The 16162-nt window shown below is 38.5% G+C and overlaps 1 protein-coding gene across 1 annotated transcript in view; it reads left to right on the plus strand.

The window, feature by feature from the left end:
- The window catches only part of LOC139952893 (bone morphogenetic protein receptor type-1B-like), a 63049-nt gene extending 47279 nt beyond the window's left edge, over nt 1-15770 (plus strand). Inside the window, exons 3-10 of the mRNA XM_071952180.1 lie at nt 1617-1777; nt 7821-7935; nt 9652-9799; nt 10183-10375; nt 10718-11015; nt 12195-12370; nt 12969-13102; nt 14040-15770. Of these exons, the coding sequence (XP_071808281.1) occupies nt 1617-1777; nt 7821-7935; nt 9652-9799; nt 10183-10375; nt 10718-11015; nt 12195-12370; nt 12969-13102; nt 14040-14162 (1348 nt within the window). The 3' untranslated portion in view covers nt 14163-15770. The remainder of the gene's footprint in view (nt 1-1616; nt 1778-7820; nt 7936-9651; nt 9800-10182; nt 10376-10717; nt 11016-12194; nt 12371-12968; nt 13103-14039) is intronic.
- Nucleotides 15771-16162: the final 392 nt, after the last annotated feature.

Raw genomic sequence — 16162 nt, forward strand, 5'->3', positions numbered from 1 at the left:
GTATATCAGGGCAAAAAGTATCAATTGCTACTCAAAAAATCACAGTTTGCTACTTAATTTTTGCATTCAGTGGGCTCAAAATAAGTTCATGCTAGCTCTTTGCTGTGCATTTGCTGTGCATTTGCTAGACCAAATCGCTCCCTGCCTAATACCATGTTTGCCTGTAATCGCTGACTCACCCAAAGCTTGGAGGCACACATCCGTTGCCCCTTCTTTCCCCCTCCCCAAATCCTAATGTTACGGGATGGAATCTTTCATCATTTACTGATGATTATAATCCTGGTGTTAGGGGAAGGGGGGGGGGGACTTAGTTTCAAGAAAACCACAAAGTTTGGTTTCCTCAATGTCTTGTTCTTCACTTTGAATCTGCCAAAATATTTAAGTTGCTGTGCAGGTGCTGTCCTTGGAATGTTCTTTCTCAACACTCAAATCGCTTTAGTTTAAATACATGTAAATCTTTCAATGATGGATGGAAGACGTAACTATTTATTATTTTTAAAGAATATCCAAAGATGATGAGGCAAATGAAGACCTACTTTTTCCCTCTGCAGTTTGGCAGTTTTTATTAATTTTCTAAATTGATCATGAAATTGAAGTTGTAGATATTATTCTACTTTAATATTTCCTCCTCGGGCTTCCGTCCCTCACAGAAAGATTAAAAGATAATGATGCGGAAGAAGAGGTTTTTTATTTCTTTGATCGCTATAAGTGAGAGTATTTTTTTTAAGCTGGAAGGAGTGGGATTGTACTTCTTGGATTGATGCTTGGAGGCTATTAAGACATTTTGATAATGTCCGCTCTGGTGATTTTCTTACTTCGTTTTTTTTTCTTTCTGAGTGACTCAAAGTGTACACTCGAGTACTTGTGCATGAAAAGTGCTGTTAAAGGCAGTGTACCTTAACAGCCATCGATTTCATCAAACTCTTCCTTACTTATGAATAATCTTAGGACTTAAGACGAGTTAAGTTCCATATCCTAAGACATTTGGAAGCATTAACCCCAAGTTAGGGCGGGTAACTTGTCCTAACTCGAAATGGGATTAATCCTAGCGTTTTGTGAAATAGACTGCAGGCCTGTATGCTGTGTTTTTGAAAGGGCAAGGGCACCAAGGCATTTTCTCCTTGGTTAAGGGCACCCTATGAGGAAATTGTAAATTTCTACGAGAGCATTTCAAGGGCCCGAAGGCATTGACAAGGGGGCACGGAGACAATTGCCTTAGTCGCCTCAGTGAAGTATCAAGCCTGCCTTACTCCAAAAAATAATGACATAGAAACCTACTTGGTAGAGGAAACACTGCAGCTGTTGATAGCGCTTAATTTACCACGATCTTAGCCTTGGTACCCCTTGCAAAGTTTCCCAAAGACTTTAAGAATTTCCAATGGAAGTGACCTTTTGCATAATGAAAACGGCCTTGCCCCTTTATATTCGAAATCCTACAATTAAGAAACAAACATCTGATTAAAGAAAAAGCAAATGTTTTTTTTCCTTCTCCTTTTCAGATTACCATTTTATTGTTATTATTATTATTACTATTATTATACAACGAATTCTGTCATTTCTTTTTTAAAGATCACCATTTTAAAAGTTTCCATGCTATTTCCTTTTATGTGTTCCAGGTCACACGGTTGTCTTCCGCCCCAAGAAGATGGCGGACTGTTTCAATGCAAGGGGAAAGAGCACGCCATCTCACGAACAATGGTGTGCTGCAACGACAAACCAATGTGTAACATCAACCTGCGACCAACACTGCCCCCAACAACAACAGCCGAAATTCCAGGTAAACCATTCAAGCCTTAATCACAGATTAATTTCAATGCGTCATATTTTTGACCGCGTGAGGGCGCTCTCAATAGTATTTTTTATCACTTCCAGGGGTTTACACGATTCATCCTGCACAGTTTTAATAGGCGTTCAGTCACTTTTATTTGGCCATAGTTTGAACATGCTTTAGAGGTAGGATTTATATAACGACTCCTTTAAGGTCTTATTGTCCATGATGGATATGATGTGTTAGGTGATAATGCGTTCCAATCTTTGATAACTGATTTGGGTTTGAATTAATTTACCCCAGGAGGTGATACAAATTTGTTAAAGAGCACCTCACGCAGTCAATAATACAGCAATGCCTTTAGAGATGTCTTTGGAAGCACAAAATATAGCTAAGCAAACCAAAATCTTCTTAGCAGAATGAGGTTACCAGCCAAACTACCACGTCACATGTACAATTCGTGACTGGTATGCTCATTTCTGCTTAGCAGAACATTTTTAAGGAACATTTGTTTGCTTCATAGCAGCTTGATGAAATTGGGCCAAGAAGAAGGGTTCTGGGAAAAGGATAATTTAGGTTGTGTGTTTTCTTGGCAGCAATCTCTCAAGGAAGCAAAGTTTGTCTCGTAAATTGTTTTTATGATAAATCTTTTATTACTTATAAATCTGAATAGTCCAGGCATGCAACTGATCAGCTGATTTCCTCTTTTTCTTTTCAAAACCGTGCCACTTTTCAAAACTGTGCCATAGAAAACTGAAATACACTTCAAAAGTTAAGTGTGATCGGCCATTTCCTCTTTTTTTTTTTCTTTCAGAAAGTTGCATTTCTGATAATCATTCTCACACCAGGTTCAGATCATAAAATAAAATAAAACAAATTAAATTCCACTTTTTCAATGTTGTCGGAAACAGATTAAAAATCCTAGAGCATTTTGTTTTCAGAATAACTAAAAAATTATTAGTTTTCTTGGCATTAAAGAGGGATACATGTCTACAGGCATTCCAATACCATCATTCTATTGTGCCTTTAAAGCTTCGGTAAGTATTTACCACAGGCCTTAAAGTGATAAAAATGTCCTCACTCATAAAACAGCGATAGTTATAGAATACACCAGAAGTCAATTGCATAAAAACAGAAAAAGCACCATCCCCCATTTTATGTGTTCATCTCTCCGGAGAAGTCATGAGAGTCACGGAGATAACTGGTCTAGGGAGACCACACCTCTGACCTCACTGGTGCCAGTCTATGGATTCCAGTCTGGACCTTTTGCCTGGTATCCCGCTCATGATCTGCCGTTCACTCAACGCGGAGCCCGGTTACCACTGAATTAAGACCCTCTGGGTCACTAGAAAAAAAAATACCCTGCCAGACTGCTAGCCTAGGGAATTGTATATAATATAACATTTCACTGGAGTAATTCAATAAAAATAGAGAAATTGCTGGGCTCTTTGGTTCTGCATCTACTCATCAGCGCTTGGGGTTATAGGGTGTATGTCACCGAGAGAAAAAGAGCAATATAGACTTGGGAGTTAGATCTCACATAGGCCAAGGGGTTGTTGATGTATGTGGCAGTGTGTTTCAATGTGACAGCATCCGAAAGAGATGTGGGGAAGGAAAAAAAAAAACAGTTGTTGAGATAAATACACATCCGTTGGAGCATAATTGAAAAGGAAGATAGGTTTTTATGCGGATTGACGAAGACAGATTGAAGCCTGTATGCTTTGTTTTTGAAGGGGCAAGGGCATTGTCTCCATGTAGGGCACCCTACATACTAGGAAATGGTATGTTTCTACTGGAGAATTTCAAGGGCACCAAGGCAATAACAAGGGGGCAAGGAGGCAATCGCCTTTGTTGCCACTGTAAAGTATCAGGCCTGCAGATTGTTTGACTTCCCAATGAGAAGAAAGGAAAAGGTGTAATTATGATAAGGCTATTTTGCATTTTGTCAAGAGTATGGCATGATTGTCATATCTTGAAAACCAGATCCATAATCCATAGATTTCCAGTTTTTTTATCCCTTCTTCAATTATTTTCCCGCATATTTTTATTTCTGAAATTGATACTAAGTGGACTCGGGCATGATCGGCACAGAGGCAATTTCGTCTGTTACACTTTTTTCCCCTTCTTTCTCTGTTTACTGTGATGCGGCTTGAATTGTTCCAGTTGTCTACAAAATCTTAACTCTCCTTCTTTGGGGTCAAAATTACCATGCCCTGCAATGACAACATTTCTAGGCATACCTAGGCTACATGTAATCCATTATAGATGTACAGTCAACTCATTCCCTTGTTTATACCCAATTGCTCACTTATCGCAGGTGTGAATTGTCCTCAAAGGTTTATGTACAAAGGGAAAATGTAAGGGTAAATATTTCATATTTCTATTTGTTACTTTTTAGTTTTGTTGACATTTTTGTGTGATATCTGTCACTTTTTTTTTTACCTTCAGATTTTTTTTTTTTTTTTTGCAGTAGAAAAATTACAAAATCTCAGAATTAAAGAGCTCAATTCAATCTAGCCATACTTCAACGAGGCACTACAATTTGGGTACAGAAAACCTTGCCTTGAAAAGAGACTAATTTGCTTCTATGATTGGTGTAACAGTCACAATGTCTGCCTTGAGTTGGGAGGGATGTAGCCTTGGCCTCAAGTAGTAGTGTCCTGGTTTTATTTATTGGTCCATTCAAGGGATTTTTTCATTGATTGAGTGGGTGTTACACATGTAACCTGTAAAGTCAATGATGATTTAAGCATCAGGATTTGGATGCCATTATTTCATATTGTAAGTCATTCAACTATTATGGATTTATATGAAATTCATTTCATTTATGGGTTATATTGAAGTGTTCCTGTTTTCACATAGGTTTTTGATCATTTTGTAGGAACTGTAGCCTTTTTAAAAAATGCACGCGTGTGATTTTTCAGGATTTTTCCTGAGTTCAAGATTTTCTCAAAATCTTACAGAGCCTTAAAGGCAGTGTACACTATTGGTAATTACTCAAAATAATTATCAGCGTAGAACCTCACTTAGTAACGAGTTAAGGTTAGTAGTATAAAACATTGAAAGAATCGGCTCCCTCTGAAGTGATGAGCTATCGAGAAAGGAGTTATTTTTCACAAATTTGATTTTGAGACCTCAGATTTAGAATTTGAGGTCTCAAAATCAAGCATCTGAAAAAGCACACAACTTTGTGTGACAAGGGTGTTTTTTTCTTTCATAGTTATCTCGCAATTCCGACGACCAATCAAGCTAAAATTTTCTCATATTTGCTATTAAATGCATATATTGAGATACACTAAGTGAGAAAACTGGTCTTTGACAATTACCAATAGTGTCCAGTGTTTTTAAAATTATCTCGATTGAAGTGAAGGAGCCAACTAAAGGGAGAAAGACAGAGTCCGTGTTGTGTCTCAAACTATAGTTTTTTACTTCTGGTGATTCACTGAGTCTGTACACCTTTTGAATTGTTATCAGCAGTTTGCGTTTTTTACAGTTTTCTTAAAAATGACTTCTTTATGGAGGGGAATAATTCACGGGAAAAAATAGTTCTAGTATTTAGCTTTCAGACTAAAATTAATCAATAATGTTTTTTATCCTTACCAATCCTGCATAATACCTTTAAAGTTTTAGAGCAAAAAAATCAGTTGTCTTTGACAATTACCAGTGATCATCCCTGATAACCCAAGTAGAAGTCTAAGGGCCAATGCAAAAATGGTTCTTGTGTGAGCTTTTCAGACTAAAATTAGTCAATGGTGTTTTTTACCCTTATCAATCCTACATAACACCTTAAAAGTTTGAAGGAAAAAAATCAGTTGTCTTCGACAATTACCAGTGATATTCCCTTATAATGTCTCAACCCAAGTAGAAGTCTAAGGACCAATAAGGTCGACAGTCTGGAAAAAAAAAAAAAAACAAACAAAAACTTCTGGCCGTTCAGAAGTTGATTTCCGGGCCAACAATACCTAATTTCCGATTCTCTCACGGTGTCAGACAGCCCAAAGAATCCCGTGATATTACCTAGGGAATCCCAGTGAGATGTTTAAAGCCTTAGATCAGGCACCTGTTGGGTGGATTAAGTGGGGACTAGGACAATAGACTCCTTTAAGCCCTCGGGTGGGGGAACGTCTGGACCAGTCCGAGACAAAAAAGGGATCAAGGGTTAGAGTTGGAAGGGGTGATTAAAATGTTTTATGAAAAAAGTGTATTTTTCTTTGAAATTTAATGGGATGTTTTTGTCGGGGCTATCAGGAATGTTTTTTTTTTTTTTTTTTTTTTTTTTTTTTAAGAGGGCAATGCCATTTTTCATTTTGCAAAGGGCACTTCCGTTGGAAAATCTTTAAGTCTATGTGAAACTTTTGAAAGGGCACCAAGGCAATTATTTCTTAACAATTTTGTTTTTCCACTGGGGTTTTCAGGCGTGAAGTGCCATCTTTGAGGAGGCAAGGCCATTTTCATTTTGCAAAGGGCACTACCTTTAGAAGTCTGTCAGAAAGTTTTGAAAGTGCACTAAGGGCAAGACCAGGGCAATGGCGGTCATGGCCTGGGTTATAAAACCATAAATCTAAGCTTTAGAACATTCCGAGTATGAGTACATTTTTAAAAACGTCTAGCAGAAGAAATCAGCCATGGCGCATTCGTTTAACGTTACATTCTTAAACTTATGATGGCTCTGTTAACACCTGTTTCCAGCCTGGCAGAATTTAATATCCAGTGTTAAATATCACCGGATCAGAAATTCTTCCCTGCTCGGTTTCGTGACAAGGAAATATGTCTACGCCACATTCATGAAATGCTTCTACCAGAAAAGGTGTGAAGAGTGTAGCCTACTTGTAATGTTGGACGGTTACTGGCCGTGAACTTCACTTGTCTCGTAAATACCGTCTATGGGCGCGAGAGTATAACCAGAGCGTCAAATAAGGCAGATTCCCTGGTAATCCGCGGACATAAATTATGAGGAGGATAGGTAGAGTTCAAATCTCTGTTAACGAGGTGTAAAAATATGAATTCACGGCTTGGAGTTCAGGGCTGATTATTGTTGGTCACATTCCTGAGTCATGGCTTAGAAGAAGAGGGGGAAAAATATGGAAAAAAACTTGCGCACCTGTTTGGCTTGTTCCAATTCATTAATCATGGTGTCATGGGGGTAGGCAATACCTGTGAACCTTTACTGGTCTGCTTGACCCCACCATATAAAGCAGGGTGAAGTTATTCAAATGCTTTGAGCAATGGCTTCTGAAGTCAAAGTTGAATGCATAAACATAATGGTGACTTTCGATGGATTTGGGAATATTTTATCTGTAGTTTTCATCATAAATTATTGGACATTGAAAGCCCTGTTTTGTAGAATTTCTAAATCTTTGTGAAATTTCAACCTATGAAGGAGGTAATGGATAATATCGTTAACTTTTGAAGAATGCAATCCAGACTCCAGTTTTAATGCCCTCGCTACTAAAATCTACAGAGAGAACAGCGCCCTCAATGTTCATTTGCAATTGACGGTTTGTAGTCAGGTTGTACTGTTACGCCTCGATATGATGTAAATTCTCTCTAACTCCTAACGATGTTCTGTGGGTGACAGTTCATCAAGACCCAAAGATCATTCACTTTTAATGTTTTTAGTTGTTTGTGTCTCCAATCATATTGTTTGTTTTGGGAGGTGGAGAAAATGCAAGGCAGTAATCTGAGGAGTTTAACTCATGTCTAATAAGCCATTTTGAGATATGGCGGACACATTGCTGCAACACTATAAAGTTTGGGTAAATTTGTTTGTATAACACCTAAACCAAACAGTACACTCCTATCACTCCGACCGCCATACCTCAAAAAGGCTTATTGTTTTTCTACACTGTCTAAATATCGATGTCGTCTTAACTCCTTTTTATATTCCCCTCAAAATTAGTCACCATTTTACTGTGCTATTTTGGAGCTTTAATCGATTTGAGAAATGTACATTTTCCATGGTTATCTTTTTAAAAGAGTGGACAATAAAAAATTGAAGAATTGAATTGAATTAAAATCTCACTTTTTTGTTTAATTTTTTTATATTATATAGTTGAGCCACCGGAGGATTACGAGTATGACACAACAGCTCATCAAATTGTACTACTAGTCTCTGTCACAATCTGTGCAGTTCTATTCATTCTTACAAGTACCTTCCTCTATATCAGGTAATAATAATGATAATAATAATAACCATATTTATAACGCCCCTTTTGCCAAAGGATACAAAGCACCAGGTATTATTACTGCAAGGAGTGGGACGAAGTTTAAATATAAGACCTAATCCTTAGCACCATGTAATGGTTTACAAGGTGCTGTGTAGCACTATGTTATGGTTGATAAGGTGCTGTGTCGCAATCTGCTGCCAATCCAGCCAGGAACACCGGGGTGAATCCCTTCTCTTTACGATAATTGCACTGGGTTCTTTTACATGCATTTACACAACACATGGGACCAACGGCTTTACGTCCCATACGAAGGACGAAGCAATGGTTAAGCATCTTGCTTAACGACACAAGTGTCTCGGCTGGGGATTCGAACCCACACTCTGCTGATCAGAAACACCAGAGCTCGAGTCCGGTGCTCTTAACTGCAGGCCATGCAGAGTTTCACTCTCTCAAATATGTTTTTTAAAATTGTAAAGGTTTCCATATCCTGCAACAATTTTTACACCCATTTTTACCAAAAAGGAATATCTCATTTGAGTAAACTAGATACAAATCTATTTCATAAAGAATGAAAAAGTGGTGGCAGGATACGGTAATGTTTCCGTAAAATTATGTTGTGTGTCGTGGCAGAGTGGTTAAGAGCACTGGATTTGAGCTCGGTTAGTTAAAGCAAGGATGCCTCACAAGTGAACCCAACTCTTTCAGTGCCAAGGTCCTACATGTACGATCTATTTTATGTATTCTGAAAGTGCCATTACCAAACATGTAAAGTTTGTTTATGTATTCCGAAAGTGCCATTACCAATGTAGGATCTATTTTATGTATTCCGAAAAGGCCATTATTGTACATGTATGGTATGGTTTATCTACTCAAAAAGTGTCATCAATTGTACATGCCTGACCCATAATATACATTACGAGAGAGGGCAATATACTAAAGAATTACTATTAACTTGAGATGTTCCAATGCAACCCAAACCAGCAGAAATCAATTTGTTTGGTGAGAAACAGGGTTTTTTAATGCACAATTTTTAAAATACTCAAAAAGCTGGGCATTTTAGGTAAAACAATTTTTTTTTTTTTTTTAATTAAGTGGGCACTGTAAGAGATAAGCACCGAAGCTCGCAAGCCTGAGGAAACCTAAAAGTTAAACCAGAAACACTGAGATTAACCCCTACTCTTCCATGATAAGTCAACTTTTACATGCTCAAAGTTCTTTTACGAGCACTACCAATACCTTCATGTCTCATCTTGGTAAAGTATCTTGCTCAAGGATACAGTTACCACGACTGAGACTCGAAGCAACACTCAGTTGATCAGAACCATCAGAGCTGATGTCCGGTGCTCTTAACCGCTCAGCCCCAAACATTGGCTTAAATGTATATGCTTTGTGTTTAAAAGGGCAGGGGCACCAAGGCAAATGGCACTCTATGAGGAAAATTTCTACTTCAAGATGCTATTAGAGCTGGTGATACTCTTTGAAATACCATTCACTCAAAAAATCTATTTTTTAATGTTTGGGGTCAAAAATCTGACATAGCATCTTTAAGAGCATTTCAAAGACACCAAGGCAATGACCAGGGGTGCATGGAGGCAACCACCTTCAATGCCTCTGTGAAGTATCAGGCCAGGGCATAAAGTCTTTCATTCAGGTATTTTTTTTACAACAAATAAATGTATCTAAACTAACTATGTTATTTTCACTTGACAAAACCAGATTAAAAAAGAGGGAAGCAAGGCGGAGGTACGACACAGAGGGAAGCAGAACACGGCAGAATGACACGTATATTTCTGACGGTGAAACGATCAGTGAACTCATGGGTAGAGTCTCAGGGTCTGGTAGTGGCTCAGGTCTTCCTCTACTTGTAAGTGTTGCAACAGTAATCAATGGTTGTCTTGCAAATTTATATTTGTTCTTCTAATAATTAAAGACGATGGACACTATTGGTAATTGTCAAAGACCAGTCTTCTCACTTGGTGTACCTCATCATATGCATAAAATAACAAACCTGTGAAAATTTGGGCGCAAATCGGTCGTTGAAATTGCGAGATAATAATGAAAGATAAAACATTTCGAGGACTCAAATTCTAAACTTGAGGTCTCAAAATCAAATTCAGGGAAAAGTACTTCTTTCTCGAAAACTACTCCACTTCAGTGGGAGCCGTGTCTCACAATTTCGTAAGTTATACGAAACTTAACTGGGAGCCAATGCAGCTTATAATCCGGTTGATTTTACTTATTTTTCAGGTCCAGCGTACTATAGCTAAGCAGGTACAGTTAATACGCTGTGTCGGACAGGGTCGGTTCGGTGAGGTATGGAAAGCCAAGTGGCGAGGGGAGTACGTCGCGGTCAAGATCTACCTCACAGAGGAAGAATCTAGCTGGTTCAGGGAGACAGAGATTTACCAAACGGTTCTTATGAGACACGACAACATCTTGGGTGAGGACCTTCTTTCAAGACGACCTTTCTTTCCATGTCCCTTCTGTCCCTAAAAATAACACCTGGGCCCAATTTCATTGCTCTGCTTACCGTAAGCAAAGAAACAGCGCTTATGGAAGCAGGGAATTCAACACTTATGTCGAGCGTACTTCGGGTTAGCTGGGGAATTTTGTTGCTTGTGCCTGGGAACTCCATGTTACTAGGAATTCTTCACTTACACAGCAGGCGCAGAAATACTGTGCTTGTACAGAAAATGGTGATGGTAAGCCCAGAAATCTCTAGCCTCAATCTCATTTTATGACATCTCTTAAATAAATTTCCTTTTTTGTTTTTTCTTTTCAGGTTTCATCGCAGCAGATATCAGAGGTTCCGGGTCGTGGACACAGCTGTTTCTGATCACCGAATACCACGAACACGGCTCACTCTTCAACTATCTACGCTTTAATATCCTCGACACAAAGGCAATGCTACGATTGGCCCAATCAGCCGCTAACGGCTTGGCGCACCTGCACTCTGAGATCTGTGGCATGCAGGGTAAACCAGCTATAGCACATCGAGATATTAACAGCAGGAACGTTCTAGTTAAATGTAACGGGACGTGCGCCATCGGAGATATGTCACTAGCGGCAAGATTTTTAAGGTTCGGTTGATCAGATGATTTCCTACCTTTTTTATTTGAGGCTTTGACCGAAACATACAGAAAATAAGTAACATTAGGCATGATATATATTTTTTCTGTTTTTTCTTCCCCTTTGGAAAAGTCGGAACAACTGTGATTAAATATAACCTAAAGTAGTAGTCCCAGCATTTTTTCTTTACCATCCGCCTGGGTAATAGTAAAAAAAGCAGGACAGTTCTTTTCAGAACTGAGAAGTTTCCCGAACCCCTGAACATCTGCTCCGGGGTAGTAGAATAAAGCAAGACAGTTCTCTAAGAACAAACTCTACCTGGCAAGTAGATACCCACATGGTGTTACCGCAAACCAAATACACATGTGATTAAATAGTCTTAAATTTCATTAAAGACTACACCACATGTAGATGTAAGTCGGCCCTTTTGTCAATACAATTTTTTCTTCTTCTTTTTTTCCAAGGACCCAATATCTTACAGAAAGTTTTTGCTGATTAAAAAGTTACTTGCAGAAGGACCCTCAAAGAAACTCTTCTGCCGATGCCCCCATTAGTTCGAGATTGAAGAACTTCACTTACATTAGAGTGGAATTTATTTCATAGCATCTCTGTTCCACCGATGAGGAAACGAGATTAGGATGTGTCCATGTTGCATCTAATTAGTCCCCCCAGGGTTTCTGGATCAAGTAGAGCCGCTCTCTCTCTCTCTCTCTCTCTTTGGTTGGGGGGAATTAGTCTCGGCAAATGTGCCGAATTGAACTATTTCCCCCCAGAGGACTGGCTGAGATGAGGTGAATTTCCTGTGATGGAAACGAACTCAGGATGTGTCCCTGTCACATGTAATCCATCACGGGGTAATTTCACTTTAAGCCGCTTAGCAATAAAATTGTAACTAGCTAAGTATTGAAACTTGAGCGGTGTTTACTGAAAACTTTCTTGAAAACTACATAACTTTAAAGGGAGCCATTTCCCACAATGTTTTATACTATCTAACAGCTCCCCATTACTCATTACCAAGAAAGGTTTTAGGCTAATAATTATTTTGAGTAATTACCAATAGTGTCCACTGCCTTTAAGGTACCTGTACGGTTTCTTGTTTAACTTCCAACAGGATGTCACAAAGAGGCATTCATTCTTGACTCTAACATTTGGTGTTTAATTCACATTGGCTCTGCTCTTTCTTTTTACAGCGAGAGTAATGAAGTCGATTTACCGACCAAATCAAGAACGGGCAACCGGCGATATATGGCACCAGAGGTATTAGACGGAACGTTGAACACCAACGCTTTTGAGTCCTACAAGAATGCTGACGTCTACTCATTCGGCTTGGTTCTTTGGGAAATCGCAAGACGATGCGTTACAAGAGGTTGGTTTTGGAGATTTGGACATTGTACAACTGTGAAAAACAGTGGCGTGTCGTGGCCAAGCGGATAAGAGCACCGGACTCGTCCACTGTTGTTTCTGTTCAGCAGAGTGGATTTGTGTCCCCATTGTCGTGACACTGGTGTCCTTTAGCTAGAAAAAGAGAAGATGTTCGCCCCTATGTTCCTGGTTTGACTGGCTGCATAATGCGCCACAGCACCTTGTAAACCATTACATGGTACTATTTAAAGGAATTGGTCTTATACTTCAAAACATAGTTCCAAAATACCTTGCCAGAAAATACTGAATATTGATGGATATGTGCACTATATAAGAAGCCATTATTATTATTATTGTCTAACAGATGTTATATTTGCATCAGGGATGAAGAATATTCATTTTGGTTTTTACCCATACACATGGATGTGTGTAACCACTGTATACTCGGTACTTTCCTGAGCTCTGTGAAAAAAATCACCATCATATTACTTGGGTGGGATTTGAACCCACGACCTTTGCAATTTTAGAGCAGTGTCGTACCAACTAGACAGCCGAGATTGCCCGGTAGCATTATTATTATTGTTATTTTTTCTTCCCAATAGGTATTGTAGAGGAAGCTCAGACGCCGTATTACGACTTTGTACAGAGTGCGAATCCAACACACGAAGAAATGCAAAAGATTGTTATACAAGAGAGAAGAAGACCTGACATTCCTAACAGGTGGAGTGGAGATGATGTAAGTAGGCCTCTAGAGGGAGCCCTTCCTTCTTGTCACAAAACTTCTACTATTAAAGACAATGGACACTATTGGTAATTGTCAAAGACCAGTCTTCTCACTTGGTGTATCTCAACATGTGCATAAAACAACAAATCTGTGAAAATTTGAGCTCAAATTCTAAGTCTGATGTCTCAAAATCAAATTTGTGGAAAATCACTTCTTTCTCGAAACTGCGTTATTTCAGAGGGAGCTGTTTCTCGAAACATTTTATACTATCAACCTCTCCCAATTACACGAATCAAGAAATTATTTTGAGTAATTACCAATAGTGTCCACGAATCAAGAAATTATTTTGAGTAATTACCAATAGTGTCCACTGCCTTTAATGAATCCATATTGAATAGAAGGTATACATTGTTGTACATCTATGATTGTTTTTATGTACTCAAAAAGTATCATTTAACCCATAACACACATGTTATGAAAGGGAATTATCGCTCAAGTAACTTGACTTCCTATTGATTTTGGGATGTACCAAGGCAACACAAAACAGCAAGATACATTTGTTTGGTGAAAAAGACTTTTTATAGAGACTTTAAAAAAAGCTGGGCACTTTAGGTTTAAAACGCAAAAATGAAAGTGGCACTGAAAGAGTTAAGTAACCGAAGTTGTTGTTATTGCCTAAGATGAGCACTTCAGATGTGCATTGACCTTCCTCTGAAAAGTTCATACATTTTTTTTATAATTGCAAAGTTCAGGCCTAAAACTTTGCCTGCATGCCCCCTGGTCATTGCCTTGGTGCCCTTAAAGTGCTCCATAGTTTGTACGTTTTCCTCATAGGGTGCTCTTTACCAAGGGGAAAATGCCTTGGTGTCTCTGCCTTTTCAGAAATGAAGCATACAGAGTTTCACTTGAGATAAATCTTAAATGTTCTTTTTTCTTTCTTTGTTTGCAGAGCCTTTTGTCGATAGCACGGGTGATGACCCAATGCTGGCACCCTAACCCTGCTGCCCGCCTCACCATGCTACGGGTCAAGAAGACACTGGTCAAAATGCAGGATGAGGATTTCAAGGTCTAATTAAATGTAATATAATATTATGTATGTCTAAAGTAACACCCTGACCTCTAACCCATTCCCTTCACCCTCCCATTGAGATGGTAGTCAGGCTGCCCGCCAAAGTTGAACCATCAAGCCCGGTTCATACTTCTCGAGAGTTCAAATGTGATACGAATATTGATGTCACAATATCGCAACTAATAAATTGCATCAGTCGTACACGTCAACTCCTGCGAAACATTAGCTGCGAAAACTGCCCTGTGACGTCAAAATTCGTTTCGCATTTGCAGGAAGTATGAAACGGGCTTTACTAGTGAATCAAATTGAGGTCGTGTCGGAGTTAGCGGCTACAGCTCCGGCTCTGGCTAGATTTCTGCGTAACCTGCGTTGAAGGCTGTCCTTAGCAACACCCTTAGTAATCGCTGTAGCCACAGATTCCGATACGGCTTAACCTTCATCTGAAGCTAGTTTAGATTGCACTGCAAAATGGAGATCACTTTTTGTCAATAACTATGAATTAATGTTGACTCTGAAGCAGTTCAGATCTAACTACTTGAATATTGTCAGTAAAAACTGGCGGGCGACCTGACTATAACCAATTCCAGTAGTGTTGCTTCATTCATGACTGTTCTCTGGAAGTTTGGTTACCAGACATTGTGCTGTTTTAATAACAGCCTAAAAAGTTAACTTTTGTCTGGCAGTTAACTTTTAATTAGTACAAGTCAAGAATGTAGAAGCACTGCTGCAAATGTCACCCCCTCCCCTCAAACTTTAACTCAATTGATGCAGTGTGTGGGTCAGAAGTTCAAAACTGTTATTAGAAGACGAAGTGAAAAGCCAGTCTTGCTTTAAAATGTTCAGAACTGAATTGATTTTCCCCCTCTTTAATTCATAGAAACTTCGTACTTTTGCGTCACATAAAGTTTGTTCTGTTGTGAATTATACTTTTTGGGCCAGTAGAATTTCTAATCTTCCTTTATTAATGAATAACGGTTATTATCAGTATTCATGAACTACAGTCGACTCTCGTGATGGCAAAGTCGACGGGACTGGCCAAACCACCTCGAGCCTGTAGTCCTGTGTCAAAATTTGAGCCCTGTCTCAATATCAAGTTTTTTTTAGGGAGACTTGACTGTAGTTGTTTAGGAGCTACCGCTGTTGTTGTAATAGTCAACAACTGTTTTATGAGCTACTCTTTTGATCCACAGACTGGTTTACTTAAACCCACATGCTGCATCTGTATGTAGATATAAATAAGAATGGTTTTTGTTTCAGCTGCGCATGAAACGGCATTCTACGGACTGCTTTTCATGTTTCTATGAATATGCATCTAAATACTATTCAAAATATTCAAAATCCCTGCTACTGACAACTGTCATCCTAGAATGAATTTTCAGTGATCTGAAATAAAACCTAATATCTTGTAGTATTATTATTATTATTATTATTATTTTTTCTATGAAAATGTATTAGTAGGATTTTAAACTTTAATTGCAAATGTATCATTAATACACCAAAGTTTATCCCAGCTAGTCACCAAAAACAGCTTTCAGAAATAGTTTCATTCATTTACTCTGATTCAAAGGGTCAATTAAATTTTTCTTCAATCTTCAATCCCCCCCCCCCCCCGCAAATAAAAAACAAAAAACACAAAAAACAACACAAAACCCAATAAATTGTAATTTTTGATTTTTAAACATAAGTCATCAAAAAACAATGCTCTGTCTACCCTAACAGCTCAGATTTCAACCTTTTTTTATTATTTTCATTCTCATAGTCATATTAAGAAATGAAGCACAAAATAAAATCTCATCCCACAATTCATAGACTAAAAAAGGGGAAAACATAAACACTAAATCGTCTGTCATTCATTTTTTTTTCATCTGCATTTGTTGAAACATAGAGTTACCCCATTATTTTTTTACCTTTACCAACCTATCCCCTGAAATGTCCCCGTAGCTTGATAGAGAACTGAGACCCAACTTTCATGACTCTGCTCCCCTTTAAATTCTGCGCTTGCG

The sequence above is a fragment of the Asterias amurensis genome, chromosome 21, assembly GCF_032118995.1.
Source record: "Asterias amurensis chromosome 21, ASM3211899v1".
Taxonomy (NCBI): domain Eukaryota; kingdom Metazoa; phylum Echinodermata; class Asteroidea; order Forcipulatida; family Asteriidae; genus Asterias; species Asterias amurensis.